Source organism: Equus asinus, chromosome 5 (genome assembly GCF_041296235.1).
Source record: "Equus asinus isolate D_3611 breed Donkey chromosome 5, EquAss-T2T_v2, whole genome shotgun sequence".
NCBI classification, from domain to species: Eukaryota; Metazoa; Chordata; class Mammalia; order Perissodactyla; family Equidae; genus Equus; species Equus asinus.
This window is the reverse complement of record NC_091794.1, coordinates 2,933,666-2,954,199: the sequence shown is the minus strand read 5'-3', so window position 1 is coordinate 2,954,199 and position 20,534 is coordinate 2,933,666. Positions and strand designations below refer to the sequence as shown.

The 20,534-nt window shown below is 39.9% G+C and overlaps 1 protein-coding gene across 1 annotated transcript in view; it reads right to left on the bottom strand.

The window, feature by feature from the left end:
- Positions 1-15,904, bottom strand: part of ARL6 (ARF like GTPase 6) — a 38,885-nt gene extending 22,981 nt beyond the window's left edge. Inside the window, exons 1-5 of the mRNA XM_014864088.3 lie at positions 15,617-15,904; positions 12,557-12,706; positions 6,889-6,950; positions 6,396-6,464; positions 1,726-1,820 (exon numbers count right to left, since the gene is read on the bottom strand). Coding sequence (XP_014719574.1) covers positions 1,726-1,820; positions 6,396-6,464; positions 6,889-6,950; positions 12,557-12,679 — 349 coding nt within the window. The 5' untranslated portion in view covers positions 12,680-12,706; positions 15,617-15,904. The remainder of the gene's footprint in view (positions 1-1,725; positions 1,821-6,395; positions 6,465-6,888; positions 6,951-12,556; positions 12,707-15,616) is intronic.
- Positions 15,905-20,534: the final 4,630 nt, after the last annotated feature.

The window sequence follows — 20,534 nt, the reverse complement described above, 5'->3', positions numbered from 1 at the left end:
ACCACAAAACATCAAACAACCCAATCAAAAAATGGGCTGGAGACATGAACAGACATTTCTCCAAAGAAGATATACTGATGGCCAATAGGCACATGAAAAGATGCTCATCATCGCTGATCATCAGGGAAATGCAAATCAAAACTACACTAAGATATCACCTTACACTCATTAGAATGACAAAAATATCTAAAACTAATACTAACAAATGTTGGAGAGGTTGTGGAGAAAAAGGAACCCTCATACACTGCTGGTGGGAATGCAAACTGGTGCAGCCACTATGGAAAACAGTATGGAGATTCCTCAAACAATTAAAAATAGAACTATCATACGATCCAGCCATCCCACTACTGGGTATTTATCCAAAGAACTTGGAGTCAACAATCCCAAAAGTCCTATGTACCCCAATGTTTATTGCAGCACTGTTTACAATAGCCAAGACGTGGAAGCAACCTAAGTGCCCATCAACAGACGAATGGATAAAGAAGATGTGGTACATATATACAATGGAATACTACTCAGCTGCAAAACAGAACAAAATCATTCCATTTGCAATAACATGGATGGACCTTGAGGGAATTATGTTAAGTAAAATAAGCCAGCTAGAGAAGGATAATCTGTGTATGACTCCACTCATATGAGGAATTTAAAAATGCGGACTAAGAGAACAGTTTAGTGGATACCAGGGGAAAGGTGGGGTGGGGGGTGGGCATAAAGGGTGAAGTGGTGCACCTACAACACGAATGACAAACAGTAATGTACAACTGAAATCACACAGGATTGTAACCTATCATTAACTCAATTAAAAAAAAATTCTTTTGGCTTGAGTAAGGCCAGAAATGCAGAGTTCCACAATACTTACTGGAGCATTGTTTGTAGTGTGGAAAAATAAAAAGAGTATCTATCAGTAGGTGAATGATTGAATGAATGGTGATACACTCACAGTATGGCATATCAGGCACCATTAAAAAGAATAATTACATATATGCAGTCGGACTTAAAGGATTTCATGCAGTGTTATTTGAAGGTAGGAAGATGCAGAAGAGCATATAGAATATGATCCCATTATAGTCAATAACATTGACAGTCCTCATAGCCCCCAACCCCATATATACCTTTAGTACCTGTATATGTATGTATGCAAGGATGCACATATGTATGTGTGTGTGTGTGTGTGCATATATATATGTGAATGCTATGGTATATATAAAGGTATGAGAGAAAAAAACACCAAACTGTTAATACTGGTATCTTGAAAGGGGTGGGGCTGACAGTTGGAATTTAAAAACAGAAAAGATTTGTTTTAAAAGAATTCCCACAATAAATCTGTAAGAAATACTGTGATTACACATACATACATGCACATGTAAAGATGGTAACCAAAAAAACCTAATGAGAGTTGAAAGACATGGCTTTTTACTTTTTTCCTTACTTGTTTTCTGTCTGCATTTTTTGCTATTGACACATAGTCTTTATGTAATCTTAAGAAAAAGGCATTTTTATTTTTGGAAAGCATTGCAAATAGCTTTGAAATTTAAAAGATACACAGTGCTATAGGTAAAAATATTATGAATTCTGCATTATGAATATGTTTTAAAGTTCAAAAATTTTAAACAAAAGATAATTACATTGTGTAAGCAACACTTTTTGCTAACACCCAAGAACAAAACATGCTATGTAAACAGACGCCAAAGCAACAGATCTCACAGACTGAAAGACACAACATACCTGGATGGTTGAGAAGGGTATCGAGTTCCTCCTTGGCCACAACCATTCTTAGTCTATCACTACTGTCAATGACAAAAATAATGGCTTGTCCTTCTCTGTATAATACAAAGAATGAGAAAAATTAAGATAAACCTACATATTTCTCCATGTTTGGTATTCATCTGCATTTCCTAACCTGTATATTATCTCCTCATATCTTATGTCCACTTATGGTTACAGGCTTTGGTGCTGTTTCTTATTAGATTATATAAGTGATTAATATAGTAACTATTAGTCATATTTCATGTAACAATTTCTTTTTATTTGGATGATAATATGATAAATTTAATTATTTATTTCATAATTTTAAAAAATTACAAGAAAAACCATAACCATATTACACAGATACAATGATTAATATTTTCGTGTAAATCAATTTTGACATTTCCTTTGTGTACACTGACATATGAATATCTACATCTGTATTTAAATGGGACCCTGCTTTTCCACACCCTGCCTTTCTAATATACATGTACATTTCCTTGATCTTTTTGTGCAGTATAGTTTGATCTACTTTCATATGAAACATTAAAGCTCTACACCAGTGTTTCCTGAATATTTTTACCATAACCACAGTAAGAAATACCTTTTACTTTAAGATGCAGTAGACACCTAAGTATATGTAAATATATTTGAAATAAGTCTCCTGAAACAATACTTACAAACAGCTTTTACTTTATTCTATTTGATTTTTCTAAGCTGATCACCAGCCAGTGAACCGGCTTAAGAATTCAATTATAGGGCCGGCCCCATTGCCGAGTGGTTAAGTTTGTGCACTCCACTTTGGCGGCCCAGGGTTTGCTGGTTCAGATCCTGAGGGGCGTGGACTTATACACTGCTCATCAAGCTGTGCTGTGGCAGCGTCCCACATAAAAGAACTAGAATGACACACAATTACATATCAGGGCTTTGGAGAAGGAAAAAAAAAAAGAGGAAGATTGTCAACAGATGCTAGCTCAGGACCAATCTTCCTCACCAAAAAAAAAGCATACTTAAAAAAGAAAAGGAATTCACTTATAGATCCCACTGGCACTTCAAAAATCACTGATTCTCTCTGTGCCTTTCTTTTAATGGTGATGAGGTATGACATTGCATGGGTGTGTCATCAAATATTGTGCCAAACTTCTATTGTTTGACTTACAGGTTATTTCCAATTTTCATTATTATGAAAAATTTGGGGATAAACATCCTCCTAAACACATTTTTAAAATTTCTTGATACTTTAAGATTTGTGCTAAGGAATAAAATTTCTAGGAATACATACAAAATTTAAAGTTTCAGATAAACACTGACAAATTGTCCTCCAGAAACACTGTATCAATTCATACTACTACCAGTGCTTTTCCCACCCCCTTGCCAGCACAGCTATCATTCTTTTCCATTTTTGCCATTCTAATAGCACATTATCTTACTTGGTTTTCATTAATTGCTAGTGAAGTTCAATATATTTTCATATATTTATTGGACATTTATACCTTTTTGTGAATCACTTATTCCAGCCATAAATTAAGACTTTGAAGTTCAATGTCATTAGTAATCAATGAATATAAAAATCAAACAACTTTTTAATACTGTTTTCTCCCATCATTTAAAAAAAATGCAGATCATCACAGTCACACAGTACCAGGAGATACAGAAACTGATACAGCTGGAAATATCTATTAAGAGCTTTAAAAATGTTCAATCGCTTTGAGCCAGTAACTTTTATTTCTGGAATTTATTCTAAGGAAACATGAACTATGACAAAGATTTATGCAACAAGATGTTACACGAAGGTTTGTTTATAATGTTCAAAAACTGAGAATAGCCTTTATGTCCCAAAATAGAGAAATGATTAAGCAAATTTTGGCACAGGCACATGAAAAAATATTGAGCAGCCGTTAGACTTGTATTCTTTGCCTGTTTTTCTTGATTTACTCTTACCATAGAATGTTAATTGGAAAAGCAGGATAAAAATCTATCTATGGTACATAATTTAGAGGGTTCCTTTCTCAATTACGTAAAGTACAAAACATATATTTCAAAAAAGAGGAAACATATCAAAGAGATTAACAATGGTAAATTTATTAATAGTGAGATTTATGGAAAACAATTTTTTATATTCTTTTCTATATTTTCCAAACATTACAAAACGCGCACTCCTTATATTTTATACTTTATTTCTTTTTTAATGGTAAGACTAATATGCAAACGTTATATAACAATTAACATCACAGAATCATATAAATGCCAAAATAAACTTCCTTTATAATATTATCATTCCAAAAACAAATGCCATTAATGGTGTGGTGCACATTCCACTGATAAATTTTCTTCTCTCTCTATATACTAAGCACATATTTTTATTAAGAATATTTTTCTTTATATAATTGAGATATTAAAAATGTCAGTACAAATAATGCTCAACACATATTCTTCTCTGTATCTTTGCCCACTAGTCCTAGAGATACTGTACTTTTCACAAAGCAAAAATGATGGCTGGGGCATGAACATTTTTCATTTTAACAGATATTGATAAATTACCCTGAAGAGGATGTTACATTTCCACTGTAAGAGTGGCCTGTTTTGTCAACAGTAGACTTAATCTTTTTAACCCCTTTCAGTCTAACAGATTAAAATGTACTTGTTCTTTCATAATTGTTAAAGTATAGAGATACAGGAAATAAGTTTACTATTATTGTAGACTTCTCAATAGTAGCCATATTAACCAATCTACAATCTATCTATAATATTCCTGAATTCATTAACTTCTTCCAAAAAGATTTTGAAGAAAAAGGAGTTAAAATCAGAAAAAGTTTCCTCTTGTTGAAGTACTATTTTCTATGTTTTTGTTCCCTGTAATTAAAATAAATGTTATGTTTAAAATAGTAGCTGAAGTAAATACATTTTTAAAAAAGGGAATCATTTACCAACTAATTAGAGGAGGAATAAAAACAATTCTATACTAAAAACTCAAGTTACCTGAAAAAACACCCCAAACAAAACAAAACCAAAAAAACAGTCACATTTCCCCAGGGAATTTAATGCAGGATACCACCAAGATGCCTCTTTTCCTTGTTCAAATGGATCCTCAAATCTAAAGCACTCTTTTCTCTGTACTTCAGAGCTCCTCTGCATCTCCGTGATTTAAAGAGGCCTTCAATCTATTAGTACTCACTGAAAAGAATACCTGGAACACGTCTCCTCTGGTTCACATCCGCGGAATACACTGTCCTGTGTTTCCACGTTAAAGGAAAGAATCAATCACTCAAAATTAAAATCTGATCTGGCAGTCATCACATACCATTTCAAGGCAAGAGTTACAGACAGTGACAAGAGGGCATTTCCTCAAAGGCTGCTGTTTGTAAGTTTCAGACTCCAAAAGTGAGCCACATGCTGTCTACGGAAGGGAGGAGCCTGGCAGCACTGCAGGTTAACGAATTCACGTTAACACCATGGTGAACCTCAAGAGGGTACAACACACCGGGATCCCAGCACCTTGCAGCTGCTAATATGAAGTAATTAGTGAGAGCTTGATTTGCATATGCTGAAAAATATCTTGTTTAGAATGCTTGTAGAACAAATAGGTCAACCATTAGACAGCACTGTTATTTCAACTAAATTTATTCTATAAATATTTACTATCCAGCATCATACTTGGCCTTGAAAAAATAATCTGAATTAGAAATAATCCCTGGCCTTAAGTTCACAATCCCATTAGGGAGGCAGCTGTGGTACACAATGATGACAGACACGTGAACGGAGTACTGTGTGGACATGGGGGGCACCATGACTGGGCAAAACAGTGAAACTTCTGTGGAAACTGATAAAGAAACCTTAGCCAAACTGGACAGGGAAGGCCTGTGGGGGGCTCTCACACCCCAGGCAGTTACCCCAAACAGGAAGACATGGACTCTGGCATCTGGACCAGAAGCACAGCTGCCTAACTACTGAAGGAAGGTTTCTCTCCCTCCTGGCAACAGCCCAGCCAATCAGAAACGCTGCAGCTCAGCCAATGAGAAATGCTGCATGTCAGCCAATGAGAAACCACAGTTCAGCCAATGAGAAACTCCACGGCTCAGCCAATCAGAAACACCACAGCTCAGCCAATGGGAAGCTGTTGCTGCCCTGAACTGTCACTCTCCCCCAATGGGCTTTCCTTTAGAGCAGCCCCTCCCTCTCTCCCTTTTCCTCTACAAAAGCAGCGCCCTTGGTTTGTTTTCTGGATTTGCCTAGGGTTTGCCATAGTGTGCACGTCCCAAATTGCAGTTCTTTTGGCTATTCCTGAGTGAACTCATTTTGAGGGTAAAATAGATGAATTTCCTTTTAAGTTGACACTTTACAGAGGAGGTGAATTTTGAGCTAGTCTTTAAAGCATTAAGATATGAAGCTTGAGCTGCAGAGAAATAGGGTAGAACAGAGTGTTAAAAACAGAAACAGTACCTGCAAAGGCCCAAGGTCATGAAGGATACGAAGCATTTGAGAAATAATGTCAAGTATGACTGTACTTTTTTTAAAATTAGGAAATGTGCTTAAATTATAGGAAAAAAAACAAACATTGCAACCCAGCCCATGTAATCTTTTAGATTTCTGATCATTTCTGTTATTAAAATACAACCATATAGTTAAGTAATATTCACAAATATACTTACTTATAATAGTGTTCCCAGAGATTTCTGTATCTTCCTTGACCTGACATATCAAACACTGTAAAAGACAAACTACAAAAAAAGAAAAACAAACAACAACAAAAACAGGACATTATAAGCTACTAACTTAAAATGTAACTTTTACTTAAAATTGTAAATTGTTTTTCAATCAAAGAAACCACCCTTGAATACACAATATTCAACTTGGGCCAATCTTCAAGTGCCATAAAATGAATTTATTGAATATAAATATGATTTTGCAATGGATAACATATAAAAAGAGATGTTTTCTTTGCTAGCGACATTATCAGAGTTTGTCTAAACTCTAAATTCTGAAAAAAAAAATCCAGAGGCAGTGGTACAAATATTTTAATGCCTACAGGCTTCTGAAACAACAAATTTCTTTTTCTAAGCGTAGGAGGAATGAGTAGGTAGATCTAATATTATCATTTTTCACCCACAACTTCTTAGTCACAAGTATAATAAAGTGAATTACCTGGATGATTTAAATTTCTCTATGCTGAATCCTATCGTTGGAACTATATCTTGAGATTGAGCCTTTAAGAGAAAACATAAAGTTTAGAAATTTGCAATTGCCAAAGAAAAATTTTTCGTCAAGTTAAAAGAAAGCATCCAGATTTCCAATTCTAAAATCTGCCACTGAGGATTAAACAAAATTACAATTTTTGCAACGGGATAACTGTGTGAATTCTTTAAAGTTTAAGATTTACTAATAAGGAATCTGCATAACATGTGTGTCTTAATTCACGTTTTGTGGCTTGCTGAAGTTACCAAGGACTTCACGTGGTTTGGTGAGTCACCCTGAGTTCGTTCACACACAGGACTTTCTAATCTTCCATCACATACTTATTGAGTTTATACACGCTATGGAGGCCAGTCCTCATGTCTAGATGGTGCATATACACGGGCCCTGCTCTCCCGGAGCTGAAGATGCAGAGGAGGTGAACAGCAATAAATAACTAGGTTACGAATGAACACAACTTCTGGCAGTGATGCGGGCAATGAACGGTGACCGGGTGGGAGGCCACCGGGAAGAGGAGGTTGGCCTGGGGCATGGAGGAAGGGTGCCCAGGAAAAGTCTCTCTGAGGAGGCAACATCTGACCCAGGAGTGAATATCAAGACAGGGAAAAGCTACGACAAGATCCTGGCAAACAACATTCCAGTCAGAGGGATTAGCCAGCACAATGACCCCAAGACATGAAGGAACATACCCCCCAGGAAGCCTGTCTGTCTCAGGTGCCCTGAGGAAGGGAGAGGGCTGTCTGCAACCAAGCAGGAGAGTCAGGGCCCGAGGCTGTGGTGGGGAACGTGTGTGGAGAAAAGACTGCCGGGGCAAGGGAACAGCAGGAGACCTGCCGCCAAGTACCGCAGGCAGTGACAAGCCTCACAGTGACCACCTACCTCATCAAACGCCTCCTTCTGAACAAAACCCTAGGAGTCATTCTTGACTCCTCCCTTCCCACGCCCCCCACAGAACACCACCCCCTCAGCTCACTCACTATTCAGGCCTCCCCGTTTCCTGCTGTGAGCGACTACAACAGTCTCCTAATGACTCCTACCCAATCACGTGCTCCCTTAGACAAGTTACGCAACTTCTCTAAGCCTTAGTCTTCTCAAATGTGAAACACATTATTATTACCCTTAACTCATAAAGTTATCATGAGAATTAAATGAGTTAACTGATGCCAAACACTCAACACAGTGTCTGGCCCACTGTACATACTCCACAAATATTTGCTGTTATTATAATTATACTCCCTGATTTCAGTCTCGCCCCCAATTTTCTCCACACTCCCACAAGTGTAACTTAAAAAATAACCCCTTCAGTTCACCTTGCTGCTTTCACGTGAAAACAGGAGGAGGAGAGGGGAAACTGCTGCCCCACAGCATATGTTCACTTTGGTAGTCTACTTCTGGAAACTCAAAACTCAGATGGAAAGGCAGAAGCTGAAAGCCCTGGCGCTAGTCACCTCAGCAGCGATGTGCCGGGGAGAAGGCCTCTGCAGAGCGGCCCTGGGTCGCCTTCTGACGGCTGTTTATTCCGCTTTCCTCCCATCCTACGAGCTGCCTAGTGTTCTTCTGTTTATGGTAGACAGAATTTACTCCCTGCAATTCAGATTCCTGCCTCGTACCTTAGGGTTCCTTCAATACACAACAAACTTTGGAATAAAGAGTTTCCTAATTTTTGTTGTCCCAAAATGCTCCACTGTTCTGATTTTAAGGGTTTTCATGTGCCAATCATGTGATAAAAGTATCCGCTATTATTATTAGGAAAACATACGAAAAATAAAAAAGTGAGGAAGTCAAAAGTTTAAAGACAGCTCAGAAAGTATGCCTCAAGATAGCAGGCTTGTCTCCCCCATTGCAATGAGAACATTCACCTAGCCCTCCAACATCACCCGGCTGCTTCGCAAACTCTTTGTTTCCCTTTAACTTGCTGTTTTGCTTAAGAGGGATAAAATTAACCAACTTTCTTTTCTTCCCCTCACTTCTAAAGTTCTAATGTAAGATAATTAGAAAGTAGAAACTGCACAAATTAATCAGGATAGGACAAGATATGTGACCTGGGACTTCCAGATTCAAGTGGTATTCATTTTCTTCTAAGGAATTGCAAAAGATAGTCTCCAACATTCATCTGTCCCTGCTCTATCCAGGAATAAAACATTTAGTCATTCTCTAAATCAGACAGTGAATGGTGCAAAGCAAGCAAAAAGTGTAGGAATTACGACCTAAGTGGAGCAAACCATCTGAGACAGCCCAGGGATAGACAAACATCAACAAAAATAGAACAAGATTCCTGAGAGAGACCCTATTTGATTAGTGTCATTAAGTGCTGAAAATGACATCCTTGGTGCCATCAGTCATCATTCCCTGCCGAAAAATGAAAATAAAGAAATCACCCATCAGTCCATTCATCCAAAAATATACTTAAGTATCAAGCAATATTCTAGGTAATCAGGACGCAGTGTTGAATAACAAAAGATCTGTGCTCTTGTGGAATTTAAATTTACTATGAGGAAAAATTTAATAAACAAGTTACCAACTGAATATACAACATAATTTCAAATTGTTTCAAATGCTGAGAATGTATAACTGGATGATGTGACAGAATAAGAGCATTTATGTCGGGGAATGGGGGGAAAATGGGAATTTTAACAGAAAGGTGTTCATAAAGTACATCTCTAAGAAAATAACAGCTAAGACCAGATTCTTGAAAAGAGTGAACAGGTTAAAATGTTCCCCCTCTCTCCCTATTCATCAGTTTAAAAGACACCAGCAACCTCAATATATTGACAATAAACAAACATTAAGATAGCTTAATATTAAAATCCAGTTTGGGTCCAGTAAGTATCTAATTATATAGAAAATGATTTTAATCTCAAAAAAATAAGAGATTACTATAAATAAGATTTGCAATTTTTTTTACAAGACATTCCCTAAGAGCATTGTAGATTTCTATAATTCACTTAATTCATTAGGAATAATGTTTCTAATAGTAGACGTAAGCTCACCAGAGGCTCTTTTTAGGTTTGAAGGCAGGGAGGAAGCGAGTGTTACATCTCTACCTGAGTGACAGAGGTTTTGGGGCCTAAGTCCCATTTCAAGCGGCCTCTTGTCTATTATCACCAAGTTAAAAAAAAAAAAACAAAGACACTTACTCTGCTCTCAGGATCTAGAGGTGAATCGTTACGAGGAGACAGGATATTTGCCCAAAGATTAAGGCTCAGGAAGTGGTGTCAGCAATTAGGTGATCCCCTTAAAATAGCCCAGGAGCTGTTGAGGCTGGTTCCATAACTGACCAGATGTAGCAGAGAGGCAGGGATGTTGGAAGGCAGTAGAAGATTAATTAAAAAGCCTCAGTTATTAGCTCTGTACCAGGGTTTTCCTGGGGCTCTCCCTGACCAATGTGGTAAGTTAGGCAGGGTCAATACGTCCTTCACAAGACCAGTCTGAAACAGGGTATTAAAATATTTCAAGATGACAGACTGAGCACAGGCTGTCTCCTTCCCTTTCTGCCTCAATTCCCTAGAAATGACAGAAATTATGAAAAAAAATCCATAACTAAGTTAAAAAATAAGAGCAAGAGTCTTCAAAAGACCAACCCTGTTTAGGGGAAAAAGTTGTTCCCATCCATAGCAAAGATTATTCCTATGGTAATAACCATGTCTGGGACAGAAGGTCACTACACTGTTGGGGACGACAAAAGAGGAGACTATAATTTCTATTTTGTTCTTTGAAAGTTATTTCTGACAGTGCGAGTATAGTAGGCACTGAGGGGCCGGTCTATTTTGGGGCTATTAACTGTGGCTCTGGATTCAATAACTTTGCACTTATTTGAGACTACTTTTACCGCCCCCCCCCCAAAAAGTTACTTTTGAGACTATTCTTTGATGTGGAGAAAATGGAAAGGCCTCCTGTAGAACAGGCCCTTACCTAAGGACACTCCCTTGTAATCTTGCGCACCTACGGCTCCTGTGCAGATAGAGCTCACAGTCACTGCAGCCCAGGTGGATCTAGTGACAGCCAGTCCACAGCATGATTACGCACCCAGGCACAGGCAGGTAGGGTCCTACTTCACCAGACATCTGTGGTTCTCTAAATTCACTTCTGGACCCCATCCAACTGGGTAGGATGCTATATCTTCCTCTTAAGGACTGATAAAGAAATTTCTTGTAATCACCTAGGTCAGGAGACAGACTCCAATGTATCTGGGCCTTTTTCCTTATTGAGGAAGAATGTCTTTTTCTCTGTCTACCTTTAATTACCATATCGAACAGCAACATTTCCCACTCTCCAAGAGTACTTAAGAGTACCAGCTTCCTGGGGCTGGCCGGGTGGCACAGTGGTTAAGTTCATACATTCTGCTTCAGCGGCCCGGGGTTCACCAGTTCGGATCCCAGGTGCGGACCTAGCACCGATGGTCAGGCCATGCTGTGGCAGGCGTCCCACATATCAAGGAGAGGAAGATGGGCAGGGATGTTAGCTCAGGGACAGTCTTCCTCAGCAAAAAGAGGAGGATTGGCAGCAGATGTTAGCTCAGGGCTAATCTTCCTCAAAAATTAAAAAAATATAAAAAAATAAACAAAAACAGTACCAGCTTCCCAATTTTTGCCCTATCTGTATGCAGTCTATATTATCTTTTATTCAACAATTGTCATTAAGTGATTAATGGTTTTTACCTAAATAAATGTATTTATAACTGTAAATGCTAGTTTCCTACCCAATATTCATTCTTCCTGTCTTACTTACAGGACCCCTATTATTTCTGCTCTGAAAATAAAAATTCCAGCCTCACGGAGAGATAGGGGTGGCCAGTGAGCTGTAAGTAAGAGTCATTAGTGGGGCTTCTGGGTCGGCTCTTTCAAGAGGGCTTATTTAGCAAGAAGGCCTATTCTGTTGCCCTCTTCTTTTCTCCTTCTTGAGACTTAAGACTACAGACATGATAGTTAACCAAGGTGACCATGTGGAGATCCTGAGGGTGGAGATCAGGCACTAAGGATAGCAGAGTGGAAAGACAGAGGATGCCTGGATCTCTTGGGACCACATAGCTGCTATACCAGCCCTGGAATCCCTCCTCTGGCTTATTTAGATGATAGAAAAAGAAGCCTCTCTCTTATTTAGTCCAGTGTCATGTGGGTTTTCTTTACATGAGGCAGAATCTAACTTTAACTTCTGCATCATGTATAGAATGTACTAGCTTATACACTGTCCAGCTATTAAAACAATATGTTCACCTACTTATTACTTAAATGGCTTAAAATCACCTTGCTCACTGCTGACGGGGAGCACATCACACTGTCAGGAACCTGTAAAAATGAGTCACTTTCCCTTTGTTTTGCTCCTCTTGTGAGGAAGGAGCCAAAAAGAAGGCAATGCTACCTGAAAACAAACTCAGCAAATCTGTGAAGATATTTTGAGAAAAAAAGGCATTTGGAAAATATTCAAGTTTAAATAATCAAAATGTACCTGTATACCCACATAAAGGGTACACTGCAAACTACGGCTGACCGATACATACCACTTTAGGCTACTACAAGGATTTCATAATATGATTACATGAAGTTATAATGGCAAACAAACTATTCTTCACAGTAACTTTCTCTAGCAGAAAACAAGAAAAGCATCTAACAAAGATACTCACATTTGAAGGTTTCAGTTTGTTAATGATTGTTGTTTTGCCACTATTATCCAGCCCAAGGCACAAAACATGAACCTCCTTCTTCTTCAGGCCAAGCAACACTGAGAGTCTGTCTAGCAATCCCATAATGTGACTCCAACATTGACAAACCAGCTGCAAGTCAGGCAAAAGAAAGATATATTACCCACAGGCACCGTGAGTCTGGAAAATATGAGCATCCATATCAAAAATTTTAATCATTTACAGACACAATGATGTTGTGAAAACTATGTCAATGTAGCTTTGCGTTAGTAAACCGAGTTTAAGCTGATTACTGGAAAGGAGCCTTAACTGAAATGCAGTTTGGCAGCTTATAACCCCTGGCAACACAGAATAATGCCCTTGAAATACCTGTACATTTCTCATTGTAATTTATAATATTTAAGAAGAAAATGTCATTAAACTCAGTATGATGTGGAGTCTGCCATTCATGATACTTGAAAATATCTGCTGCTTTTTCTGGAAATCTGGAACAATGTCTGGGCAACAGCGTTCATGGAGAGCCTGATGCTGAAGCTTAGAAAATAGAAGGCAGACCAAAAAAATAGAGAAAAATTAGATTTTGGCTACATTATTTGAGCCACTAGCTAAATCTTTTTCTGAAGCCAGCCCATTGCTATATTTTGCAATAATATGAAGTACTAAGTATTAAAGTCACTCTTTTTGTTTGTTTGCTTGATTACATCCAGCTCAGGCTGTGTTTTCTATCAGTAGAAACAAAGAATCCTAACTGATATATTTACCTTAATTTTCCCTTAGTCCTTATATACATCTTTGTGAGTCACCACAAACCCATTTAGGAAGAAGGTTATGTATAAAATACACACAATTTAATCGAACCTTAATAAATGTGTTTTGTTAAAACTTATCTGAAATATCCTGTTAAGTATTATTTTAAAAGAACTTTAAAAGGTATACTAATAAAGAATAAGAAAGTAAGTACTAATCTTAGCTTTTACTCTAGTTTTTTCAAATACTATAAAAGTTTCTTTGTTAACTTGTCCCGGAAGTGTTTATTTATTTGTGTATTAATTCTCTCTTTGGAAAACAAAAATCCTACCAATGCCAACTTAAAAAAAAAACTCCATCAGCAACCCAAACACAGAAGTACTCTGAAGTCAGACACAACTGCTGATGACACACTGGTGCTATATGGCAATTTTCTGGCTGTTCATATTTTTCTAAGGTGCTGTTAAATTTAGACTTCAGGTCTCCATATGGAACTCTCCATAGGGCTCCCTTTGGGCCCGTCACCTCCCAGAACACTACCATGCGGTGGGAGAAGAGAGACGCCCCTTTTGCCAGCCCTCAGGTGCTACAGGGACGAGTACAGCAGCAACCACCATACACCTGTGTTCCAACTACTTCCTATTACTCTCTGGACCATCATTTCCAAAGTTCTCGGAATATTAATCTCATCTCATTTATTTATTCTCATCTCCATCTAAGCTTCTGGAAGCCTGCCATCTCACAGCTCCTTCAGAACTTTTTATCCCATATCATCCCAGGCCAGGCCATACCCTGAAGGATGTGAGGCTGCAGCAACTTAGACCATAAGTCTTCCAAGACAACTCCATCTGAAAGGAGGCTGCATCGTCGACTTGCTTGGGCCCCTTGGGAGATCATTATGGATGGAAATTTCAAAACTGAATTCCAATGACGCGCAGAAAAGAGCAGGTCAGTGCCCCATCCAAGCATGGGGCCTGAGACAGAGCCACACTGTCTTACCCAACGGATGAGTTTGATCTCAGGTCCTCCATTTGGGTCACTCGAATCAACTTTTCTCCTTGTGTTGGAGATTAAAATCTCACTCAACCCATTCCTTTAAATCTCAGCTTAAGGATAGGCATTTGCGGAATCTACTTTAAGTTAGCCTTCTGATATCATGAAACAGTTCACACAGACCATTTTAATTCAAAGTAAATTTGCTGTTACTCACTTTGTTATTTACTGTACTAAATATATTGTTATAAAAGCTTCTGTTTCCCATACAATTTTGAACAGATTTTTAAAAATATGACTACTTCTCATATAATCCCCCTGTGGGCATCTACTCTAAGGCATCAACTGTCAAAAGCTTGATACCTCAATATTCATCTTTCGTAGAACCTCGAATTGTGTCCGTTCCTTTTTCATAGTTTATCAAAGACCTAATGCTTATTACTGAAAAAGTTGGGGACATACAATTTAAAAGAGAAATCAGTTGTTCTAAAAGATGTAATTACATTTACTGATTATAAACAACTATCATACAGCCTCATACGTCCTTCTATTCCTTAGTAATTATACACTCTGTAAGTTTACTTTTTGCATGTGTGAAAGAAGGAAATAAAAGATAATTCAAGCCACTCAAGATTTATTTATCATGTCCTAGGTTCACAGTGGGAGATATAATTAAAGTTTCCTGTAGCTCTACTCCTACAGCCATGATTCTCAACCCTGGCTGCACACTGGAATCAACTCTTGGATTAGTACTTCTGAAGATGGGATCAGGGCATCTGTTTTTAAAAAGCTACACAGTGTGTCTGATGTACAGTCACTATCGAGAACTACCGGCTTCCAGAATTAAGTCCAAACCCTATGCGCATCTTTTAAGGTTGTTCACCGTCTGGCTCCCCTCTATCTTCCCAATTTCTTATCTGACCGCTTTCGTCTCTCTGCACACCAGCCAATCCCAATCTCCCGGCTGTTATCTGAGAAACTGTTTTCTAAAGGATTAACTGGTCGCCAGCAGTCCTCAAGACGCAGGATGCTATCCAGTTAAGAGCTTGGACCCTAAGCTGCAGAGAGCGGGTGGTCGGGCCTAGAAAGCCGCCTGCAGGGCGCTCGGGAAACTTGTAAACGTTTCTAGAGTGCATTATAGCACACCCTTCCCACCCCAAATACACATGTTGACTCGGCTTTCCGTTTTGATGGTGACATTTCAATGACACTTCCCACACACCAAATACAAACGCCCACACTGGGCAGCGTTAAAACCAACCAAGCACGCACGCAACCCCCCCTCGGCCCGCGCCGGCTCACCGCGCACGCCCGCTGCTCCCGCCCAGCCCTCGGTCTTCGGGAACCACCGCCCGGCGGAAACGCGGCGACAGCCGGGGCGCGGCGCGGGAGGGATCGCTCGCTCGGCGCGCCTCGGGGCCGGAGTCTGGTGCGGGCGTCCCGGCCCTGCTCTCGGTGCTCCCACGGGTCGGAGCCCGGGTCCGAGCACAGCCGCCCCACGAGCCGCCAACCGGCGGCCGGAGCATCGGGGGCGGGCCGGGCGCGCGGCGCTGCCCTGGCAACCGGAGGGCCTTCCGGTCCGAGGCCACGCCCCCCGGGGCTCCGCGAGTCGGCGCGGAGCTCCGGCTGACTGACGAAGAGCTCCCGGAAACGCCCGAGGCTCGCCAAGGGGGACCGAAGGGCGTGCCCGCCGGGTGCGGGGGACTGCTGCCTCCCGCGAGAGGCCGAGGGCCCCGCGGGGGCGCACGGCCTGTCGGGAGTGCCGCCGCCTCAGGACCCGACACCGGCAAGGGCGGGACGGTCGCGGAGTCGCCCGGGGTCCCACAGCCCCGGGCCCGGAGTCGGGAGAAGCCGAGCGGCGAACGTGGCGGGGAGGAAGGGCCCGGGCGTCCGTGGGGAAGGGGGCGTGCCGGGCCGCGAGGACAAGTCCCCGAGGTGGGGTCTCCGGGGACGGAGGACGGCCGCAGAATCCCCGGCGGGGTCGGGAGGGGGTCGATGGCCGGGGGCTTCGAGCATCCTCTCGCCCCGGGGGTGCTGCGATCGCGCCTCCGCGGAGCACACTGCGACCGCGCGTTTCTCCGCCTTTTGCCCCGACGCTTTCCGGCGGACGGACGCGGCCGGAGTTGTGAACGTCCAGGAACCTTGTCCACCTTCAGTCGGCCTCGCCCGCCAGCCCCGCCCGCGGAGAGTGGCGTGCGCGGCTCGGCCGTCTTCGCAGCGGGGTTTCATCCCCTGTCCCCTCGCCCCCTGTCCCCACGCCCCGCGCGGGGACCCCCTCCGCCGCCCCCTCCTTGTCCTGCTGGTTGAGGCGGCCCATTCGGGGTGAGGGAAGCGTGGAAGGCGTGCACGGCATGGTCAGGGGGTGCCGTTCCTGTTACTTCTCCAAGTCTCAGATATGGTTAACTTGGAAAGTTGATCTTGGAAACTTAATTTTGGAAAATTTTCCAGATTTTCAAATGTGGTTACATTATTTTTACAATGGGGAAAAGTGTGATCTGAGCCAGTGAATCTGCCGAGAGGCAAAACCTAACAAAACAAAACCCCTACAGTGGCGTGTCCAAAAGAACTGGCTTACACGTGTGCCTGTGAAAGTGGAGTCTGGAACTAGGCTCTGCCTTAGTGTGTGGCCGCAGCCAGGTGACCCTTCTCTGCGCTGCGGCTTTCTCCCACCTGGTGGTTTTGAGGACTAGCTAACGGAAGCGTACACTGTGCGTGTTTGCGCCCAGTGGGTGTTAGTGAGCACTTTCCTGTCTTCCTCTTCTGAACTCCTTATTACATGGGTAGGATGTTTCAGTGCTGTCCTTGCACTTCTGACTCGGAATGCATCTACAGGGAGGTCTTGATTAATTTCTGTGTGACTCACTTTGATAAGAGATGGAAGCTAATTTGCTTATAGTCAGAACTTGACACATTTTTTTTCTTTAAATAAGCAGAAATCTTGTGTTTCGGAAAACTTTAGCAGACAGACTTAATTTTTCCTGTTTGGAGTTGCTTTTTTCTGCCCCTAGGTTGAGTTCTATATTTGCTTAGTACAAAGCATTTGATGAAAATGGAAATGTAATGGGGAGATTGGGTATCCAACTTTTCAGGAAATTTAGGCTGATACATAATTGTTTTACAAAAAAAAATCAGCTAAGTAAATAGGTAAGTGTAGATGATGTCATGGCTTATTATTGTCAGAGATGAAATAGTGGTCATGAAACTTACTCTACTTATCTACTCAATAATGTAGAAAATGCCAGTTTTGAAAATATCAATCTTAAAAAACCATAAATATTTCATATGGTTGAATCTGCTATTTTGGTGCTTTGCCAACTGAAACAGCTCTCAGGAGTACACTCAGGCTCAGCATAAAAATTGTTCCACTTGATTTAAGAAGATAGTGTGGCTCTCTTCATTTTATTATGAGAATAAGAAGCTTTAGAAATGATAGGTGATTTTCTGAAGGCTTCTTAAGATACCTGTATAAGAGAAGAAAGTTTCAGATACTTTATTACTAGGTTTGATTTCATACTGGCTTTTGGAAATGTAGTAAAAGAATTATAAAAGAAATGAGAGATATCTATTCTGATTAATTCAGGATACTTTTATGTTTTTTAAAAGAATGTAGAAAATCCCTGATTTGTGATTTATGGGAAGTTTTTGGAATGAATATTGATAGTCTAAAGCTGTTTGAACAGTTGGACATTATGTGTATCTTTTGGTCATCTGCAATTTGTGTACAATATTATCTCTGCAATGAACGATTTAATTTCCTGGAGTCTCAGAAAGTATTTTGCTGATATAAAATCACTACAAAAATATGTGACAACTATTTATAGTGATTTATGTGAATTTATGTCTTGACCTTAATGACATTATTTTGAAAAATTAGCTATGATTTTGTATCCAGAATTACTAATGTATCTAATGAACATCTAGATTCAATAGACTGAAAAATAAATTATATTAAATACGCATCAATACAACAATACAAAAAAGTCACAAATTCAACCACCAGAACTGTAACTTTTATTTGCTAATAGATATTTTAATAAACAGGCTTACTCCATCTGTAAGACCCTGATAATGCCTCTTAGGAAATCATAGAAAAATAAAATACAATAATTAGTAATTTGTACTTTGTACAAAAATCTTATTATGTTGCTCAGCAGGTAGTTTTGCTAAACACCATATTCTTTCAGCACGTCGATAGATGACATATGTAATGCAGTTCACGAACAATCCCTCACTGAGCGCGAGCATTCTATCACACTATTAACTTGTAGGCATGCCAGCACATGAAAATTTACATGGAACATCAGAATATTACAGCAGATTTTTATAAGATGAATACTATACCACCTTCAAGTGAGTCTGGATACTTCACTGTTAGAGTAAAGCAGATAATAGGTAGGATTGCAGTTTTATTGTTAACACCCTTTTACTGTGTTTCTCTCTCTATCCTATGGTGATACAACCAGAAAAGAGGACATAGCTGTGAGGAACCTGAGTGGAAGGCCTGTGCTGAAGCTCTAAATAGTGATGGAACGCCAGAGGAAAAAATACGGTGCCGCACGTCCCTCTTCTCACAAAGAGATCTTCCCCCTTTTGCAAGAGTTGATAGGTACAGTCCTAAATCCATAATTGATGTTAAGTAACCTTATGACAGGTTACAAAGAGATACATTTTAAAAATCATTCATACTTAGAGGAAGAGAAAATGTTTTCAGCTGCAGTTTTTCATGAGTCAGATACTGCTCTCTGAAGGATTAAGCGTCTCAACCTAGACACGTATTCTCTGGGTATTTTATATTAATGTACCATTTAGTATTAAATTAGTAAACTTTTTAGGATTTGTGCTACAAATTTTTTTTTTTTAAAGATTTTATTTTTCCTTTTTCTCTCAAAAGCCCCCTGGTACATAGTTGTATATTTTTAGTTTGGGTCCTTCTAGTTGTGGCATGTGGGATGCCGCCTCAGCATGGCTTGATGAGTGGTGCCATGTCCACACAGGCAAAACCCTGGGCTGCTAAAGCTGAGAGTACGAACTTAACCGCTCGGGCACGGGCCAACCCCAAGATTTTTATAACTATTATTTTGAATACGCTGCAACTGTTGCCATCTACCATTTAATATTTGACATGGTCATTTAAATATTGTGTTTAATCAAATAAATATACGTACATATATATTTATGTTTTTGGCTGTGCTAAAACAGCAAAAAATGGAGAGCAATCTTGTTCTGTTATTCACAATCTGATTGTACATCAAATCCAAGGAATAGGTATGCGCCTATAAATGCCAGCACGTTGAATTAGATACAGCCTACCCAGAAATAAAGCTCCCAGCACAACAACAAGATCACATCCTTCCTGCGGGACAAGGAGGGCACAGTGAACAAAACCACCATGTTGCCTGTGTATTTCTCCTAAATGATAGATGGTACTGATGTTTTTCATATGAAAACAAAACAATATAAAAGTATTGTTTTACTAAATGATTAGAGCCTGTTTGTTTATTTTTTTAATTCAGATGGGGGCTCAAAACCCTCCAAAACAGTATTTTGAAGAAGCTGACAGCTTGAGTATACAGTACACATCTTTCAGGATTAAAGTAATTTTAATTTTCATAGGCTTTGAATTAGAATAGCTACAAAATGTTTCTGCCTTTTACACTGTAATAGACAAAAATAAGTAACAAAACATGAGAAGTATCTATGATATTGAGATTTCCTCAATCCACGCCATGGAAAAGAGGATTCTGTTATCAGAGTCATTGGAAAGCAGAGAATTCAGTTGCAGTTCTTTCAAATAAGATGTCTCAAAAATATTTAGTAAAAATGGCTTTAAAATAATATATACAATAGGTCTTTTTCCTATGGTGTATTACATACACACAAATGCCCTTTGACTGCATGTAAGTATATATACATGTGTTTGTATCTATGTTCTCTTTCCCAACTATTTACACCTCTCTCCTCCAACCTATACTCCTTTCCCACTCCCCATATTGATTTTCATCTCATCTTGGTAAAATAAAACTACTCACCTGTTAACATCCTACCACAGCTTTCTACCACAAATCTACCAGCCTACCTGCATGTTGCACGCTCTGCCTTCCCTCCCGTGGCAGTTCTTTGTGTTTCCTCTCATCGAAACTAACCTCCCTACTTATACTATGAATCCTAACCGTTTGCCTCGCAAGGCCTTTTCTATAATTATATTCTCTTTTGGATAATC